The following is a 20,445-nucleotide window of genomic DNA, read 5'->3' as shown; positions in this document are numbered from 1 at the left end:
AACACAAGAAAAAAATGTGAGCCTAGTAGTTGGATGTGGAGCTAAGCTTGGGGGGAGTTTGGAGATGGAAATAGTTCTGCAAGCGGGACTTGGAATGATGCGAGAGAAACTTGCAGAGTGGAGCAAGGGGAAGAAGTAGAGGGGAAAGGAAGAAGTCTGGTTGGACTCCAAAAGTCCACAAAGGAGGAGAAGAGATGTGAGAGGTTGGGACACAACTAAAGTTTGGATGTTTGTCGAAATCTTGTAAATAGTTGAAGTGCGGGGAAATGAAGGACTCAATGACTAAAACATTCTCAAAATATCAAATTTCTTGGATTTTTTTAACTTCCAACATATTAGAGGGATATGAAGGATGATAAGGAACAACACATGCAATTTTGACCAAGGGAGAACCATTCACTATTTCTCATATTGATTATATGTGATAGGCATAATGAGGCCAAATGTGCAAGGGAGCCTGATCTCAAGCAAATTTTTCATAGCTAGATTGAGTGAACAATTCCATCCACACCCAATCATATCTTCACATTAGGAGGGCTAGCAATTTCATGGGAGAGCCGTTGAAATGCACCTAGGAGGCCCTTAGGACCAAGTCATGTCATTTGAGATATGGTATATGAGCTCAAGATGACATGAAGGTTAAATATGTGGGTTGGAAGGTTTTGCACATATAATCAGATCTTGGAAGTAAGGAGGGCTAGTACTTTTGAAGTGCACTTGGAAGGTCCTAGGTTTAGCCCTATCTGGTTCATGGTTATATTTTACCCTTATCATTTATACTCTTTCATTAATTTAATTTGTAGCTTTACATGAAGAATAAGCTCATTGCCATATTTGAATATACAAGATTATTATGCCATTGAGTTATAGTTCTTCTAGGTCTGCTAGAGTTTGCCCTTTATAGCTCCAAGTCGAGGTTATTTACAGTATATGGAAATATTGTATTCTGGAACTAGAGATATAAGGTTCAGATGTTCAAACTTCAGAGTTCAGACTATATGAGATTTGAGGAACTATCCCTTAAGACATATGGGGGGTTCCTCAGATCTACTACACAATGACTTAATTAGATATATATATATATCGTATATTTCTGAATTGATTAATTAAAAATGCTATATTTATTAGGAAAATAATTCATCTTCAGATCCTATACTTGTTTTGTTACTTATTTCTTTCAATTCACAGGAAAGCTGGGGTATAATCAACCTAGTTGTCAATTTTACTAAACTAGAATATTGTAAGGGTGGATCACTTAGAGAATAGCACTCCTTGAAGAGATCTAATCCCTGTTTCTCATTTGAGTGTTCTGATATTATTAATTTCTGATGAAAACTATATAAGCTCTTTTCTTGATTGTTTCTTTGATTTATTTTCCCCACCTTTTGTAACTCTTATTATATTTGTGAATTTGGTATTATTATCGACTTTTTATTGGTTCTTTTTGGACAATTTTAAAAATCTTATCTCAAATTCATCCTAGGAAAGGTATCAGTTTCTTTTCTTTAGTTTCACACTTATGCCTGATGTACTGAGGTTGTTGTCGGTGGCAAAACAAATGATTTGAAAAATATTATATAATTGTACAAACTGACATACAATGGGATAACCAAACGAGGGTTGAAATTGGTTGGCTGCCAGACACAAACTGTACAAAGTACTATCTCCCAAGTTGTGGTGAGCACATGACCCTGGCAGCAGGTGATTTGAGGTTTTGTTAAGTAACTTTTGTTCAGAGTAAGTGTTTAAATCAAGGCCATGAGAGGTGCGAATCCCCTGATATGGAGATTGTGGGGCTAACTGCTTCCTTCAAGCATGAACGTATTTGCACAGTGATAGTTGGATGAAGCAAAAATTCTTGTCTGGGTAGATGTTTGCAAGGTCAACTCCCAGGTGGGTCATGTGATCATTTTGCGACTTCGATGATAAAAGGTATAGTTAACCATCTTAATTTGGTATGTGAGGTTGCCGACAGTGGTTGAGTTCCGGACCATTTATTTAAAGAGACCAATGAGGAAAATGGCAATGAAATTGAAGTTGATTACTGTTCATCCTGCAGGAATAGCTGGCAGCACTGGCAGCGACTGACACAAATTGTTCTGTGAGTGTCAAGCCCTTTGATGTCAAATTTACATTGAAGCTTGATATTCTTTTTCTGTGCTGAATCTTGTTTGTCAAATTCGTTATTCACATGGCAATTGATAGTAAGTGGTGAGAAAAATTTGGAACCTATGAAGAGGCATTAGTTGATAATTAATGCTGTGAATATTATAGTTGAAATAAAATTAGTTGTGTACATTGTGGAAGGTTTTTGCAAATGTGAGTGTTTTGTCCAAGGGGTTTAGCTAAATTGGTTAAATCATTGAGTTAAGAACAAGCTAAAATAATATTAACCTATTCTACCCAAAATACAAGCAACACTCAGATTAAGCATAAGAGTTAACAAAACATGAAGATAACATAAAAGATCTCACCAAATTAACCCTTCTTTGACCATGGTATGGTGGTTGTGCTTGTGGATGATTGGATGTGAGTGCTCTTGCCAGCAGCATAAGGTCGCATTTGAAGATGTTGTGATATGACTTAGGATGGCATCCAATTCATAGATTCTTTTAGGCTATAAATGTGGATAGTTAGAATCAAAAGATGAGATCAATGGCTCATAATGGTTGACAGCTGTTGGTGTTAATGCATTAGTAGCTTCTGCAAGATAAGACTCTCCTAACTCATTAATCTCCTCTATTCTGTTATTAGTTTACTCATTCATGCTTTATGTTTATCAGACTATAACATTGATCATAATTATGATATTGATATTGGATAATGATGGATTAGATTGACGACCTACTTAACTATGTTAAGCGTCAATCTAAATGCTATCGGGCTATTAACCCGATAGCATATTAATGTCGATTCATATCGGCATTAATATGCTATCAGGGTATTAACCCGATAGCATATAATACTAATAGTTATTGTTATTGTTTACTTTATATTGATCCATTATCATATGCTTTGATACCGATTCATTATCGGGTATGTTTTAGATCTGTTACAATTAACAATGATACCAATTCATTATCGGGTATGTTTATAAGCACTATTACCATTAACAATGATACCGATTCATTATCGGGTATGTTTATAGAATCGATTAGTTATGGATCGGTTGATGGTTGTAAGAGTCACGACCAAGTGACATCTTGGTCGGACATGTCTAAAAGACATGTCCGATCAAGGTGCCACTTGATCGTGGCCATCTTACTATCTATACATCATTCAAATTAAAGGAGATGACATTGAAATCGATACATGTTCATCCTCCTTACTTGCAGTAAAAGACAGATAACAATATTAGTGTCACAGTCATAATATAAAATAAAAGACACCATCCTGCATATAATTTGTCCATTAAATTGGAAATTACAATACTTTTACATGGTATCAGAGCCAAGTTGATCGAACTTGAGGCTATTTAATTTTGTGAAACAAATTTAAGAACAAGTTTATACTACATCACATTTCTTCAAATGGCCAGTGCTATCAGATTCGAAGACAGACTCGAAGGTGGTGATGATTTTCTAGCTTGGAAATTCAGAATTCAAATGATCCTAAAGGAGAACAAAGTGGATTCGTTTGTTCAAACTAAAAATGATCAACCCGAAAATGAACCTGACAAAACAACATGGATTGAGGGAAATGAAAAGGCAATAAAAATAATAGTTGATGGGGTGAGAAACAACATAATGCCCATCATAAGAAAACATCAGACAGCCTATAATATGTTCAAAGCTCTTGAAAGCACATTTGAGATATCAAATGCAAGTCGAACTCTAGCATTAAAACGAGAAATAAATCATATCACCATGAACAAAGGGGAGACAATCAATGCCTACTTTATGCGGATATCAGTTCTAAAAGATGAACTTGCAACTCTGGACTACGAGATCCAAAGCAAAGAGTTAACACTCATTGCTTTAGATGGGTTGCCTAGTGGATGGAGCACATTCGTTCAAGGCATCAGTGCAAGGTCCAAATATCCCAAGTTTGAAAGATTAAGGGATGATTGTCTCCAAGAAGAATCAAGATTGAACAAGATGGGAATGAAACACAAGAATATAGATGAAGACCTACAAGTTTTAAACACCAATTCCACCAAGCAAAACAAGAAAAGGCAGTTTAGAAAGAGAAAAGGTCGTCAAGGCAAGAATACTTCAAAGAAGGACTTATCTCACATTCAATGTTATAGGTGTGATCAGTTCGGACGCTTTGTTGCAAAATGCCTGGAAAGAACCAAGAAACATGCCACATTTGTCAAAGCAGGAAAGACTAAAGGGGAAGATGACTCCGGGAAATACGTATTCTACTTAGCACTCACAAGTCAAGCTTCTAACAAAATCAACTCATGGGTGATTGACAGTGGTTCATCCAGGCACATCATTGGGTTTAGAGAAGTACTGGATTCCATGACAGAGGAGAGTGATGAGGACGTAACCATCGGAGATGACTCCACACATCCAGTCAGAGGAGTAGGAACCTGCACCATCAAATTGAAGACAGGCATAACCTTGCGGCTTGAAGGATTACTATATGTCCCCGACATCAAAAGAAATCTAGTCTTTATATCGACACTGGAAGATAACGGATACAGAGTGACATTCATGGACAATAGAGTATTGGCTTGGCCAAGGAACTTCTCCATCAAGAAGGCAAAGACCATTGGACAGAGACGGGGCTATTTGTATGAGCTGTGCACAAGACCCAATCTAGCCCTAATCCATGAAGCCACTAATGCAAATGAAGTTTGGCATAGAAGATTAGGCCATCTGAATTTTAGGGCTTTATCTTCAATGGGAAACCTTGTCACAGGTCTACCCAAGTTAAAGCAAGATCATTCAGGAGCATGCAAAGGATGTGCCCTAGGTAAAAATACCAAAGGTGCATTCCAAAATAGTACTAGGAAAACTAGTAAAATTCTAGAATTAGTTCATTCTGATGTATGTGGACCTATGTCCGTATCCTCTCTAGGGGGATTCTTGTATTATGTAATATTTGTTGATGACTACTCTAGGAAGACTTGGATCTACTTTTTGAAAAGTAAAGAATCAGAAGAGATCCTCTCTAGGTTTAAAGAATTTAAATCACTAACTGAAAACCACTTAGGAAACAAAGTTAAAACCCTAAGAACCGACAATGGGGGAGAATACACATCAGATTTATTTAAAGAATTTTGTAGAGATAATGGGATTAAGAGGGAGCTCACTATACCTTATAACCCCCAACAAAATGGGGTAGCGGAAAGGAAAAATAGGACTATAGTTGAAGCTACCAAGGCCATGATCCTAGATCAAAACCTTAACACAAATCTTTGGGCTGAAGCATCCGACACCGCTGTATATATACAGAACAGATGCCCTCACTCCCATCTTGAGGACAAAACTCCTGAGGAAGTATTCACTAAGACTAAGCCTGATATTAGCCACCTTAGGATATTTGGATGTCCTGTCTATATCCATATACCTAAAGAAAAGAGACTAAAACTAGAGCCTTCTGGAAAAAGAGGATTGCTTGTAGGATATAGTGAAACCTCCAAAGCCTACAGAATCTATGTACCTGGTCAAAGAAATATTGAACTAAGTAGGGATGTAATCTTTGAAGAGGACCTGGCTTTCAAAAGAGCTCAGAACTTCATAGAACTTGAAATCTATGTACCTACCTTTAACTTAGATGAAAATCCTGCCCCTGAGTTTCAGAGGGAGAATCTAGATGAAACTGAAAATGAAAATGAACACTCACCTAGAAAACTCAAGAAAAGACCACTATGGGCCACCAAAACAGTAGAAGAAGCTCAGAGGTTTGCTGCTCCTTCTGGAACCTTCAGAGAAAGCAAAAGACCTAATAAATTTACTAGCTATGTTGCTCTTATGAATGATCTATCTAAAAAACGAACCTGACAATGTAACAAATGCCCTTAAACATCAAGTATGGAAGGATGCTATGTCTGAAGAGTATCAATCCATAATGAAAAATGATGTATGGGAAATCGTTCCTAGGCCAACTAAGTAATCTGTTGTTTCTTCTAAATGGCTTTTCAAGATCAAACATGCAGTAGATGGCAGCATTGAAAAATATAAGGCAAGATTTGTGGCCAAAGGATTTTCTCAAAAGGAAGGAATAGACTATGAAGAAATATTTGCTCCTGTAGCCAGATATACCTCAGTAACGACCGTACTAGCCATTGCAGCAACAAAGGGATGGAAGGTACATCAAATGGATTTAAAGACAACTTTTCTTAATGGAGAGATATCTGAAGAAGTATACCTAGAGCAACCTGAAGGGTTTGAGATCCATCATGCAGAATCTCATGTGTGCAAACTTAAGAAAGCTCTATATGGGCTCAAATAGGCTCCCAGGGCCTGGTATGAAAGAATTGACACATATCTATCAAAACTAGGCTTCTCTGAAAATGATGCAGATCCTAATCTCTACTACAAACAGAATAAAGGTGATATGCTAATAATGATTTTATATGTTGATGACTTATTAATCACAACAGAAGATCAACTTATAGAGCAATGCAAGAAAGAGCTATCTAAAGAATTTGATATGAAGGACTTGGGATTCCTTCATTATTTCCTAGGGTTGGAAGTATGGCAGAATTCTGATAACATTGTTCTAAACCAAGGCAAGTATACATTAGACATTCTGAAGAGATTTGGAATGCTAAACTGCAGACCTATGACCGCTCCAATGGAAACCAATCTTCATAAACTTAAAGAAGCAGCAGCAAAATCACCTTCTACTGACCCCACTCTTTACAGGCAAATGATTGGGTCTCTTATGTATTTGGTAAATACAAGACCAGATGTCTGCTATGCAGTAAATGCCTTGAGTCAGTTTATGTGTGAGCCAAAGGAGATACACCTAGTAGCAGTAAATCACATGATGAGATATTTACAAGGCACCTTAAATCTTGGTCTCAAGTATGAGAAAATTGATCTTAATCTACATGGATTCACAATTCAGATTGGGCTGGAAGTGTGACTGACCGGAAAAGCACCTCTAGGTGCTGCTTCAGTTTAGGATCAGCCATGATATCCTGGATTAGTAGAAAGCAGTCTTCTGTAGCGCAAAGTTCCACCGAGGCCGCATACATTGTAGCCTCCATGGCTGCCCGAGAAGCGGTGTGGCTTAGAAAGTTGCTTGTGGGATTGTTTGGTAATCCGATGAAACCTACTATCATCCATTGCGACAATCAAAGTTGCATAAAACTTTCAGTGAATCCAGTGTTCCATGATAGATCCAAACATATTGAGATCCCATACCATTATGTACGAGACATGGTAGACAAAAATGTGATCAAATTAGAATATGTTAGTACGGGAGATTAGACTGCAGATATTCTGACCAAACCACTTTCCAGAGTGAAGGTTGATCACTTCAGAAAGGGTTTAGGTATGATAGAAAGGTAATCTGCTTTGTAAATAAGATGTTGAAAATGTAAACTTCTTTTGTCATGTTGAGACATTCTGGGTTTTTACCCCCTATGTTCATATCTAAGAGGTGATGATCTCTTAGATTATGAACACTTGTAGGCAGACATCATAAGGTGACGATCTTATGATTCTCAAACCAGTTATCATGTTGGATCTCTGGTATGTCATGGATGTGCCATGATGGTGTTGTGATAAAACATTTGAATAAAATGTTTGTGCGCATATCACAACCTGGATAAGATGAGAATTTAACCATCCTCATATGTTTATCCTCAGTGTTGCATGTTTAGGCAATACTGATATCACATGTTTAGGTGATATCTTGTCATAATAAAATGATGAATCTTTTATATCACATGGTTGGGTGATACTCTATGTCACGTACTTAGAGTAATGCTTTATATTTGTATCCTATGTCCTGATGGTACTTCATATCATATGTATAGATGATATATATTCTTGGAGACTGACATTTTTGGAAAAGAAATGTGATGCAGGTTACTTTATCTTCCAAAAGCTAAGAGGGAGTGTTAATGCATTAGTAGCTTCTGCAAGATAAGACTCTCCTAACTCATTAATCTCCTCTATTCTGTTATTAGTTTACTCATTCATGCTTTATGTTTATCAGACTATAACATTGATCATAATTATGATATTGATATTGGATAATGATGGATTAGATTGACGACCTACTTAACTATGTTAAGCGTCAATCTAAATGCTATCGGGCTATTAACCCGATAGCATATTAATGTCGATTCATATCGGCATTAATATGCTATCGGGGTATTAACCCGATAGCATATAATGCTAACAATTATTGTTATTGTTATTGTTTACTTTATATTGATCCATTATCATATGCTTTGATACCGATTCATTATCGAGTATGTTTTAGATCTGTTACAATTAACAATGATACCGATTCATTATCGGTTATGTTTATAAGCACTGTTACCATTAACAATGATACCGATTCATTATCGGGTATGTTTATAGCATCGATTAGTTATGGATCGGTTGATGATTGTAAGAGTCACGACCAAGTGACATCTTGGTCGGACGTGTCTAAAAGACATGTCCGATCAAGGTGCCACTTGATTGTGGCCATCTTACTATTTATACATCATTCAAATTAAAGGAGATGACATTGAAATCGATACATGTTCATCCTCCTTACTTGCAGTAAAAGACAGATAACAATATTAGTGTCATAGTCATAATATAAAATAAAAGACACCATCCTGCATATAACTTGTCCATTAAATTGGAAATTACAATACTTTTACAGTTGGAAGATGAAAGGACAAGTGTCCTCAATTGGTTGGAGGAGATGGAGGGAGACGGACTAATGAGAAAATCAAGGGTGGTGATTCTTCGTGGGAAGATTGGGTGAACAAGATGCAAGGGGTACTTTGGAGTATCCTTGAGGGATGGGCAAGTCCTTTGACCCACACAACTTGTGCAAAAGCCCATGTCACATCTACAAGGCCTATACTCTTGTGACCTTGTGTACTAAAGATACATTACTTTGTACACTTTCAAGGATGTGAGGGATTTGACTAGGATTTCGAATGTGCAAGAGGAGGGTTAAGGGTTTAATGGATTTTTACCCACTTAATGAAAAGTGAAGAAAATAGGCAATTAAATAAATAAGATATTTATCTAATTTTTGGGATGAGGATGGGGGACTTAGGTAAATATGTAATTGAATTTATTTATGTAAGGTGGACTATAGGAGAGGAATGATTAAATGGTTTAGGCTAGAAATAGGTGTAGGTGAATAGTGGTTTTATTAATTAAATAATAAAATATATTTTAATCAACAATGGGATCAAAATTGGATAATTAATTGAATAATTAGGATTATATTCAATCAATTATAGAGGAAATAGTTAGGTAATGACGATGGTCAAGTTTAGGTGTCTATAGTTGGCTTCGAGTGTCAAGGTGGTTTCTAAGTTGTAACTCTTGGTCTTCCATTGATTCTTTCTAGTGTGGTTGTTTGAAAGGAGCTGATATTAGTCATATGTTGAGCATAATATTTATAAACGATTAGCAATATAAAAAAATGTGATTTTTTTTGGAATAATTAGTAGTTAATTGTAAAGTTATTTTAATGTACACTCTTTGTTTAGCTTTGAGAATGTATGTTATACCTTTACAAAAGTATAGGAGGATTTACACCAAGTGTTCTTTTACACAATCAAAGATGTCATTTCAGTACATCACCCTTAAAAGGTCAGGCCATTAAAAGCATTGGACAATTTAGGTGCAACACATAAGGACTGGTATTGACATGATATAAGGACTGGTATTGACATAAGAACATTCCCTCTGAGTGGTCCAGAATGCTCTTTGGGAATGGGGACACCACAAAGGTATCTCCCAATTTCTTTTAGAGCTTTTGAGCTGCGATCAAAGGACAAATACCTTTGTTCAAGAGAATATTTTTGGTATAAAATTCTTAAATTCAGGATCCTTTGCTGCACAAAGGGGATGAGAATAGTGGTAAGGTTGCCTGTTAGAAGACAAATCAAGCAGCTTAGATCTGAGATTCAAATGAGACTTTTCTCTGGGTGTTTGTCAACCCAGTCTCTGCACTAGAACTTCTGCCACACCTTGAGCTCAGCTGACTGGAAAAAGCACAAACATTTATGAAAGGAATGTTTTTGGAGCATAATTTCACTAAAAAGGTTTTTTCTATCTGCCCAGGTATGCATGCTGCACAGCCCAAGTGACCCAGGTACCCCTCAAGTACGTTTGAGATGTACCTGAGTGACCATGTCCATGTCTTTCCCATCCCTGGATCTGTTTAGGCTGGCCACATCATACCCAACAGCATAGAGAAGTGCACTAGTTAAAGAAAATTTTTGAAGAGTTTAAAGAGTGCGCGTCTTGAGAAACGAATTTAGAAACACCATAATCAAGTATAATATGGATTTGAAAGTAACTTAAAATCAGGTATTCACTTGTCGCAATTATTTCACCAATTCTTGTGTAGCTTTGTTTTATAATGTTAAATTTATAAAAAAAACAAAGAGAATTTATCATGCTTTTGGGAAAAGGTCCTGTGAAAGAAAATTCCCATGCTATTTCTTTGTGGCATTACTATACTGGCTTGAATAAAGGTAACTCTCAGTTTAAATTTAAGTTCTCTTGAAATGTTTTTCAAATTACTAATTCATTTAATTAGAAAATTCTGGATTTGAATCACATAATACTTTTTCCTTTTGCACTCTTAACTTCTCAAGTGTGCACCCTTTTGTGTTTGGGCGAAAGGGTGGGCTTGGGATTTTTATTTTTCAGCTTTTGTACAAATGAGATGTTAAGGTGAATGCCATATAATTCATCTGAATCAACTAATGCTTAAATTCTTGAATATTCTTGGGATGTGACTGAAATGTTCTTAGATGTTTTATGGATGGTAATTTTGTGCCATATTATTCTGATTTTACTGTTGTTTTTGACAGCCAAAGTTGGTCATAAACAATTTTGATATGCTTCGCAAGGCATTCAGAGACTCCTCAGCTGATCCAATCGTTGATGCAGCTATGTACCATGACAGCTTGCTATTAAGATTAGTTTCTCTTGGACTTAATGACAGATGTATACCAGTTATATTTGTGACATCTGATAGGTACTATGCTTTTGAAACTCATAATTTTTTATGTGAAAACTTCTTAGTATGAGTTAGGCAGTTTGAAAACAGACTGTAATATAAAATGTAAAACCTGTGTGTTTTATCCATGCAATTATCTATTTCATGTGAGACAAATATATACAAAAGTCAAGATTAGATCTCAAAATACTGTTTTTTGAGAAGAATTGACAAAACAACTTTTTCATTGTGAAGTGCAAGGCTCTTTGATTGTCCTGTTTATGTTTAAGTGAGAAATTCCATACTTAATTCACTAACAAAGAATTTTAGTTGAACTTCGGAGTTTTTAGCTCAGTATGGAACTTCTGTACAGGTTTAATGTGAATGTGCAAGTTGTTTGAGTTATTTCTATCATGTAATTTACTTTGTGATTAAAGTGAAAGTTTTTTTTTTTTAAGTTAATTAAGTCTAATAAAGTGTAGATAACCACTAATGATTTAGACTTGTCTTCCAAGTCATCTCCTGTGTGAGTTAAGATTTCTATTTTGGAAGATTAGATTATTTAGCTGAATAGTATAAAGATAGATGCAAGATAGAAGTTCAATAACTCGTTACAATGTAATAATTCCATGCAGCTGTGGTTGACAGTTGTGGAGGTTTCCTTGTAAACTATCAAAGGAATGTAAAATAGATTTCAAGTTGTAAATTGTTGCATACTTGTGCTCACTTCTGCAGTTTGAATTTCAATGATTTGTGTGATTTATTTAATGCGTTTTTAAGCATTAGAAAATTAGTTATTGTGATTAGTATTTTAATAAACTTGAAAGAATTTAATTGACTGAATTAACTTGCAGGAAATGAACAAATTAATAGTGAGAAAACAGAGAGGGTGAACTACCAAACTCAGTGACAACCAGCATACACCACAAAAACCCATCTTTGGTGAAAATTCCAGTAAAAATGTTAGCAAGTCTCACTTAGAATCATTCAACAGTGGCATATGACTTGATCTGAGCCTGTCGGGCTTATAAAACATCAATAAACCGATATACTGCCTCAAAGACCTCAACAACCTCAAACCTCACAATCCTACTCTACTGTAATGTCCCCTTTTGGGATTGCCCTGAATCTTGCCCTTGTAAATATCAAAGTCTGCTAATTTTTACCCTTTTTAATTCTGATATTGGATATTGATCCACTGACTTTCTTGTCTTCTTTGATCTTATGGATGGTTCCTCCAATTCCCCCTTCTCAATTGAATTAATCTCTTCTTTATATCTTCATTTGTGGGAAGTCACCTCTCTTCATAAGAAATGAGTCATCACTCTTCATTGCTGCCCTTTGAAAATAATATTTTATTCTTCAAATTGATCTCCCTTGGATGTCTTCCTCAAATGAGACTTTCTCCTTTTTATATTCTCCAATGTGAGGGAGAGGTCACACCTCTTCATCATGTATGCCCCTTTGGCAAGAGACATGCCCTTTCCACCTTTAGCACCCTTTGAAAGAGTGCAACTCTTCATTATTTCTGCCTTTTGAAAGGAACACAACCTTTCACATTCAGATCTGCACTTCTGATTCCCCAAATTATCCCCTCAAACGAGGTTCTCTTCTTCCTTTTATATCTCATGTTTGAGGGGGTCACAACTTTTCATTTATGTCTTTAACCATTCATTAAGTTAATTAAAATTTAATTATATTTAATTGTATTCTTTTATATTTTAATTTTAATTTTATTATTATCATTTATCATTAAATTTTATTTCAAAGTGGGGACATTACAGCCCGCCCCACTCAAGATTGCTTGTCCTCAAGCAATGATCAATTTAACTAATTTTTCCCGATGCAAGGATTCCTAACTAACCCTTGAAGATTTGTAATCTTAAGACAAGTTCTCTTTCATCAATTATAATCGTAAGAACTATGTTTGGTTGTTTCCTTGAGACAACAAAGGTGAAATCCTCACTCATTGAGAAGAGGATTAGAAGCATGACACACGTGTAAGACCTTAATTGCAATATTCTTTCCTAATTAAACTCATCTTTCTAGGTCAACAAAAAAGTAGAATTCACATTGATAGAAATCAGTAATCATAAATATTCATGTAGTAGATATGCCCAACATGGAGTATACACATAAAACACGGAGCATACACATGAAAACACGAAGTATACACAAAGTAGACACATGGATATATTCAGATACAAGCATACACATGTAGATATAGTTTACTTGGTCCAAAAGAAGCAGGAACATCCAACCAAGACCAGATCCATCCCTTGGGCCAATCAATTTATCATTTTACCCACGAGAGGCAGGAGCGTCCAACCAGGACCAGAACCATCTCTTGGAGTAACCAATCCACAAGAGGCACGAACGTCCAACTAGGACTAGAACCATCTCTTGGGCCAATTCACTTTATCCACAAGAGGTAGGAGTGTCCAACCAAGACGAAATCCATTTCTTGGGCCAATTCATTTTATCCACAAGAGGCAGGTGTGTCCAACCAAGACCAGAACCATCTCTTGGGCCAATCCACTTTATCCACAAGAGTAGGAGCATCCAAACAGGACCAAAACCATCTCTTGGGCCAATTCACTTTATCCACAAGAGGCAGGAGCATCCAACCAAGACCAGAACCATCTCTTGGGCTAATTCACTTTATCCACAAGAGGCAAGAGTGCCCAACCAGGACTAGAACCATCTCTTGGGCCAATTCACTTTATCCACAAGAGACAGGAGCATCCAACCAGGACCAAAACCATCTCTTGGGCCAATTCACTTTATCCACAAGAGGTAGGAGCGTCCAACCAGGGCTAGAACCATCTCTTGGGTTAATCATTATTCCATAATTCACAATAAATCTCTTCCACAAATCTGCTATAAAGTCTTCCATAATCTGATCATTAGATTGTCATAAAGTATCCATAATCTCTTCTCAAAAGTCTGTTACCAACTCTTCATATACTTCACCTTAGATCTCCATAATATTCTCTCTTAATCTAGTGTATACATTATATACTTGATTGTCTTCTTTGCACAATACACGTATATTTAGCAATCTCTCATATTGTCTTGCCATTGTCATTTAGTTGTTGCCATATTTTTGGACGGAGTTAACACATCCCTCCTCATTGATTAGAATGCATAAATGATTTATCCTTACCCTACAGGCTACCAAGATCATCCTCTGAGACCACTTGTAATGTCCCCTTTTGGGATTGCCCTGAATCTTGCCCTTGTAAATATCTAAGTCTGCTAATTTTCACCCTTTTTAATTCTGATATTAGATATTGATCCACTGACTTTAATGTCTTCTTTGATCTTATGGATGGTTCCTCCAATTCCCCCTTCTCAATTGAATTAATCTCTTCTTTATATCTTCATTTGTGGGAAGTCACACCTCTTCATAAGAAATGAGTCATCACTCTTCATTGCTGCCCTTTGAAAATAATATTTTATTCTTCAAATTGATCTCCCTTGGATGTCCTCCTCAAATGAGACTTTCTCCTTTTTATATTCTCCAATGTGAGGGAGAGGTCACACCTCTTCATCATGTATGCCCCTTTGGCAAGAGACACGCCCTTTCCACCTTTAGCACCCTTTGAAAGAGTGCAACTCTTCATTATTTCTGCCTTTTGAAAGGAACACAACCTTTCACATTCAGATCTGCACTTCTGATTCCCCAAATTATCCCCTCAAACGAGGTTCTCTTCCTTTTATATCTCATGTTTGAGGCGGTCACAACTTTTCATTTCATGTCTTTGACCATTTATTAACTTAATTTAAATTTAATTATATTTAATTGTATTTTTTTATATTTTAATTTTAATTTTATTATTATCATTTATCATTAAATCTTATTTCAATGTGGGGACATTACATCTACAATTTTCAAGAGTCACTAGGAACTCAGAAACATCCATAAAATGCTAATCTAAATTCCTTGCTCTCCCAGATGCTCATTTTGAGTTACACTGCATATTTATAGAATTATAGTCTTAGAAAACCCTTGGAAGTCAACAAGATTGAATAAACTTAAGAGACATTGAAAAATGGAATGTATTATGATATTTTTCTGAGAGCAGGTGAACTTGTGACTTTCAGTAGAGAGGTGGTTTCGAAACAACCCTGATGCATTCAAAAATGTCATTGGCACTTCTGACAGTTTTTGCTCCCCAACTTTCTGGAAGCCATAACTTATGTACAGACTCAAAACAAGGTGCTATTTTATAGACCTTGCATACTTTAATGAGAGGAATCCATATATGGAAAAATATTAGGGTTTTGATGCCATCAAAGACTTGCTTTTGGACCTGCAACAAAAAGTGTCCTTACTTTGCCATGGAGTCAAAAGCAAACCTGGATCCTTTTACAAATCAAATTAAGAATGTTTTATTGTTTAATAAGTGAGGATACCTGCCTGCAATATGGAATGTGAAACTTGTTTCATTGATTTGTGTAATGGAACTAAAAACATCGAAAGAAAATAGAGTTCAAGTCTCATATATTGAAATGAGCATTTGGTTGGGTTTCCATTTTACATTCTTATCACAGGCATTCTAGATTTTCATTTTGTTAGTTCAAGGTTGTGTTTTACCATACTTTGGAAACTCAGAATTTCAAATGTGAAGTTTCTTCACATGATGTTCTTCACATGATGTAGGCCGCTTAAGATCCAAGTTTTTTCTGAGTTTTTAGGATTGGGTGAATTGTTTCCAGGGATGGCAAAAATTTTCTTGGATTTTGGGGATGGTGGGAGGAGGTATGCTGATATATTTATACATTTATAACAATAATTTTTGAAATTTAATTACAAAAAAGTAAAATACATATTATAAACTAAGTGATAAATAATATCCATGATCAATTTTAAAGGGCTAAAAATTCAAAATTGAAATTCTAATATATCATTAAGGAAATCAATATTATAATGTTAAATTATAGTTATACCAATGAATATCCATGATATTGAAGTGAATTGCAATATGATCATGATTCATTAATAATTATTTACTACAAGACTGATGCTTCAAATTAACATTGAAAATTGTACTGTTAAAATGAAAATTCATAGCTACAGTAAGTAGCAAGCTCAATAGTTGAAGTCATTATTCTATGGGAATTCCATTAATTGCTCAATATTATTGGAACTTTTGGCCTACTTTCAATGGGATCTTAACCAATCTTGACTGCACATCAACAAGCCTCAGCTTCTCAGGCTTTACATCCTACTACATTGTTGGAATCTACCTGCACACATTTGTCTTGCAATCAATGAGATCCATGGCACTATTAATAACAAGAGTCTTCCCTGCTTTCCCTATGGTAAGATAATTCCCCTTATATGTAGACCAATTCCTCTCAATAGCAAAGGAACTAGAAACTTGTGAAAGGAAACAAATGTCAAGTGTTTGTAGCAATGGTGGGGCATATTACCTCCAAATTGCTTTCTTTTCCTATGCCATACTACCTCCAAATTACATTGCTTTGGAGCCTTCATGAAGTCCTTCAATTTCTTTTCATTAATAGAAATGTCCTTTTGGTTTCTTTGTAAACCATTTGAGATTCATTGTCTATGTGGCTATGTAAAATGGGGAGCTCAATTTCTCTTGCCTCGATTGAATGATGGGTTGAATATGGCCATGATAGAATTCTTGGGTGGAGTGTCTTTAATGAATCATGACCTTTATCTCACAAAGCATGCTTTTAGTGCACCGATAGATCTCTCCAAGGTTGGGAGTGTAGTTCCCATATTTGATGATGAAAAGGTAGGGAAACAAATGTAGTGTATTTCACATTTGACCAAAAATATCTTTTATCATCACATCCTTCATCCCTCTCCTCGTTTTGTCTTTGACTCCCTCATCTAGACCACTTATGTATTATTCATTAATTAATGGCCACTAAAATTTGAGCATACTCTCCAATAAATTGAATTAGAATGTGAATTAAACCACAATTAGTTTGAAGAGTTCTTAAAAAGGACAAAAACAATGCCAATAATGTGGTTGCATATGAACATTTTCACCTCCATAGCACTTGGCCTAATCTCTTTGATTCACATAGTTTTCCCAATGTCTATTTAAATAATATTGTAATATTTAGCGTGTAATGGTCATCTAGTTAGTTTTAGGAAGTTTCCTTTTTCTCTTTCGTCATCTAGTTAGATTTAGGAAGTTTCCCTTTTGTCTTGCATCATCTAGTTAGTTTTAGGAAGTTTCCTTTTTGTCTTTCGTTCTTGATTGTTTCTTTTATAGAAATGTAATGTCCCTTTTTGGATAAACTTCTAATTTGCCCTAAATTCATAAATCCAAATGAAACAAGGAACACAATATAGTTAGAGATATAATCCTTACTCATGAATAAGATGAGATAAGTTTGCCTTGGAAACCTGCAACCAATTTAGATAACGATGTAGATATAATTCATAGAATACTTCCATTTCTAGGGCTAAGGAATATATATACTTTTTTTTTTTAATGTAAGTGCTATCAGTGGGGGGATAGCGCCCTATATTATATTCGAAATAAAGTTTTACATATCGAGGCTAACTAATCACATGATCATTTAGTTTAGCCTATAGTAGATACAAAATGTGCCAAATACATGGCCAAGACATCTGATACATAGGCCTAAGAATCTAATTGTCCCCATTTAGTGCTAAGTATTAGGTCGACGTGAACTCCCCAATGTTAATGAGGTTGTTTGTGGAGGTCTTCGGGAGCCACCATGCACTGTCCTTGGTCATATTCCTTAGCGGGTCCAAATCTCCATTGAAGACCCCACACCAGAATACCACCCACGCATTTTCCATGTGGGTCTTCAGGCTTGCCTTCATTTCTAGCCAGACTTCATGTTGGGCTTTATCCCGCAGGTCTCCACTGTCCATTGATCCCATATTATCATCCGATTCATCCGAATCCTCCTCAGGTTGTGATGAGAGGTAATTTTTAGGCTGGAAATATATATTCAGAATACTCACATTCACCCCCTCCACCAGACTCAATATGTTGTTAGCCACGTCGTTTGCAATGAATGGTTTTACAAAGCATCTCCACCACTCGTCCCTTGTTTCAATAGTATCAACAAGAGGAAGCAGAGTAGCCTCCAATATTGTGGCGTCACACCAATGGCAATTCAGGTTGAGACTAATGTCTATCAGTCCCCTCAATGCATCATACACCCGCTCCTCTGTGTAAAAGAGGTTCTAGAGTTGATCATCCAGCGAATTCTCGCAGTTAACACAACTTATACTTCCGAAGTGAGCCATATTGCTTATAAGCGCGAGTAGTGGAGAAACATGTATAACAGTCCATCTATATATGGGGTAATGTCCCCCTCGGATCTCAATCTTTCTGAAATCCTTTTAACAAGAATCTGTTGCTTCGGCCGAGAGGATAAGTATTGCTTCAGCATGCCAACGGTACATACCTCGTGCCAACACCAAGAACACATTGTGTTTCGGGTCCATTTGCCGCCTCAGTCGAGAGAACTAGTTGTCGCCTTGCTCCTTTGAATAGATGTGTACCCCTTATCAGATTTTTGTGACTCAAAACACAACCACCAATCCCGAGCTGTCAGGTACATAATCTGTTCGGAGTTTGATCTCTTACCCAATGCCTTGTCGTGCAGATTCTCCAAAATCTTTTGAATAGAGATTTGTTATGTCAATGTCTGCCGAGAGATGATTGAAGATGACAGGGCCGTCACTTTTTTCAATCCCCATATTAGCAATATAATTAGCAACTCGATTACCTTCTCGGTAGACATGCGCAATTTCATAGGTGCCTATTATCTTGAGATGCTCATTTCTAAGTGGAAGCCATTTTTTGAGTTTCCAATTATGAAAGTTGGATTTTGCAACCCCATTGATAATCAACTGTGAATTGCCTCCAATCATAAGTTGCTTGATGTTATACTGTACACACAATCTTAATCCGGCCTCCAAAGCACGAATCTTGGTGTCATTATTTGTCGTGTTGCCAATCTCATTGAATATCCCACATATAATTTTACCATTGTCATTTCGGATAATAGCTCCAATTCCGGACTTCCCCGGATTCCCCCTGCTGGCTCCGTCAAAGTTTAGTTTTGCCCATCCACAGGGGGGAGCCAGCCACCTTATGTTTTCTCTTTTCATGGATTTCGAGGGGGGTACATATCTACTAGTGTCCCTCACACACCATTGTTTTTCTATTAGAGAGTCCCAATTTGTGTATATCCGTGGACCATCCTTCAACATTTTCCCGTTTATAACTTCTTCTATTGCAGATTTTATTTTTCCAACCAATGCCCCCGTTGGGAGTGATGTTTCCTTAAAAATTCTTTTGTTTCTTTCCTTCCATATGTGCCATGTAATCATTGCAGGTCCAATCAGCCATAAGTCGCTCCATTTTGTCTTTTTTTGACAAGGCCATGACAGTAAAAAGTCATATAATGTCTCATTCCTCACCGTGGTCCAGTTCATTTGGACAAGAAACCAGTTCCAACATAGTTCAGCAACCGGACACCGATACAAAAGATGATTGGCCGATTCCTCATTAGAGCAGCACAATACGCACCAACTGGGTCCTGAAATGCCAATTGTTTTTAGCCGATCCCCTGTGAGTATCTTCCCATGTAAGGCAATCCATAGGAATGCCCTGACTTTAGGGAGAATTTTATTGCTCCAGCATAGTTTTTCTGGCCAGATTTCCTGCCTTTTCCTGTATCTCTGTAGTTCATATCCAAGTTTAACACTATACTTTCTAGACTTTGCAGCACACCAAAAGGTTTGGTCATCCTCATTTGATACCGGGATATGCCTTGCTTGTAGAATTTCCAAAAGTTTCTTGAACTGCACTGGATCACCAATATTTAGTTTTTTCCATTTTCGTATTGCACTCCTCTCACCGTTCTCCAACATATAATCGCAGACATACTTACCAATTTCATTCTCGACTTAACATACCCATATTTCCTCAAAAGAGGTAGCTAAAGCTGGGAACCCCTCCCACGAGTCGTGCCAGAACAAGGCGGCTTTCCCATTCCCTATTTGCCATGACATATGATCCGTGATGATATTTCTGTTCTCCCATAGGAAGTTCCAAGTTGCAGAGCCACGGGCAGAATTAGCCACCGAGATGATTCTGTTGGGATCATCTGAATCAAGATATTTCTTCTGGAATAAACGACACCATGGCTTCTGCGGTTCTTTACACATTTTCCATGTCAGTTTTGCCCCCAACGCAAAGTTTTGAAGTCCTATCTTTCAAGGCCAGCACCGCCCTCCTCCTTTACTAAGCATAGTGTATCCGAATTGATGAGTGGTATCTTCCTATCTTCTTTAGTGCTGTCCCAAACAAA

General features: G+C 36.6%; 1 protein-coding gene across 4 annotated transcripts in view; it reads left to right on the top strand.

Moving 5' to 3' along the window:
- The window catches only part of LOC131063178 (uncharacterized), a 166,821-nt gene that overhangs the window by 13,900 nt on the left and 132,476 nt on the right, over nucleotides 1-20,445 (top strand). For all 4 annotated transcript variants that reach the window (XR_009111021.2, XM_057996965.2, XM_057996966.2 and 1 more), the window contains exon 3: nucleotides 10,970-11,136. Coding sequence is in view for 3 of the 4 variants with exons in the window: in XM_057996965.2 (XP_057852948.2) it covers nucleotides 10,970-11,136 (167 nt within the window). In the remaining variant the exon portion in view is untranslated. The remainder of the gene's footprint in view (nucleotides 1-10,969; nucleotides 11,137-20,445) is intronic.

The sequence above is a fragment of the Cryptomeria japonica genome, chromosome 11 (genome assembly GCF_030272615.1).
Source record: "Cryptomeria japonica chromosome 11, Sugi_1.0, whole genome shotgun sequence".
NCBI lineage: Eukaryota > Viridiplantae > Streptophyta > Pinopsida > Cupressales > Cupressaceae > Cryptomeria > Cryptomeria japonica.
Note: the sequence above shows the minus strand (reverse complement) of the source record. Positions and strands in the feature narration are given on the sequence as shown.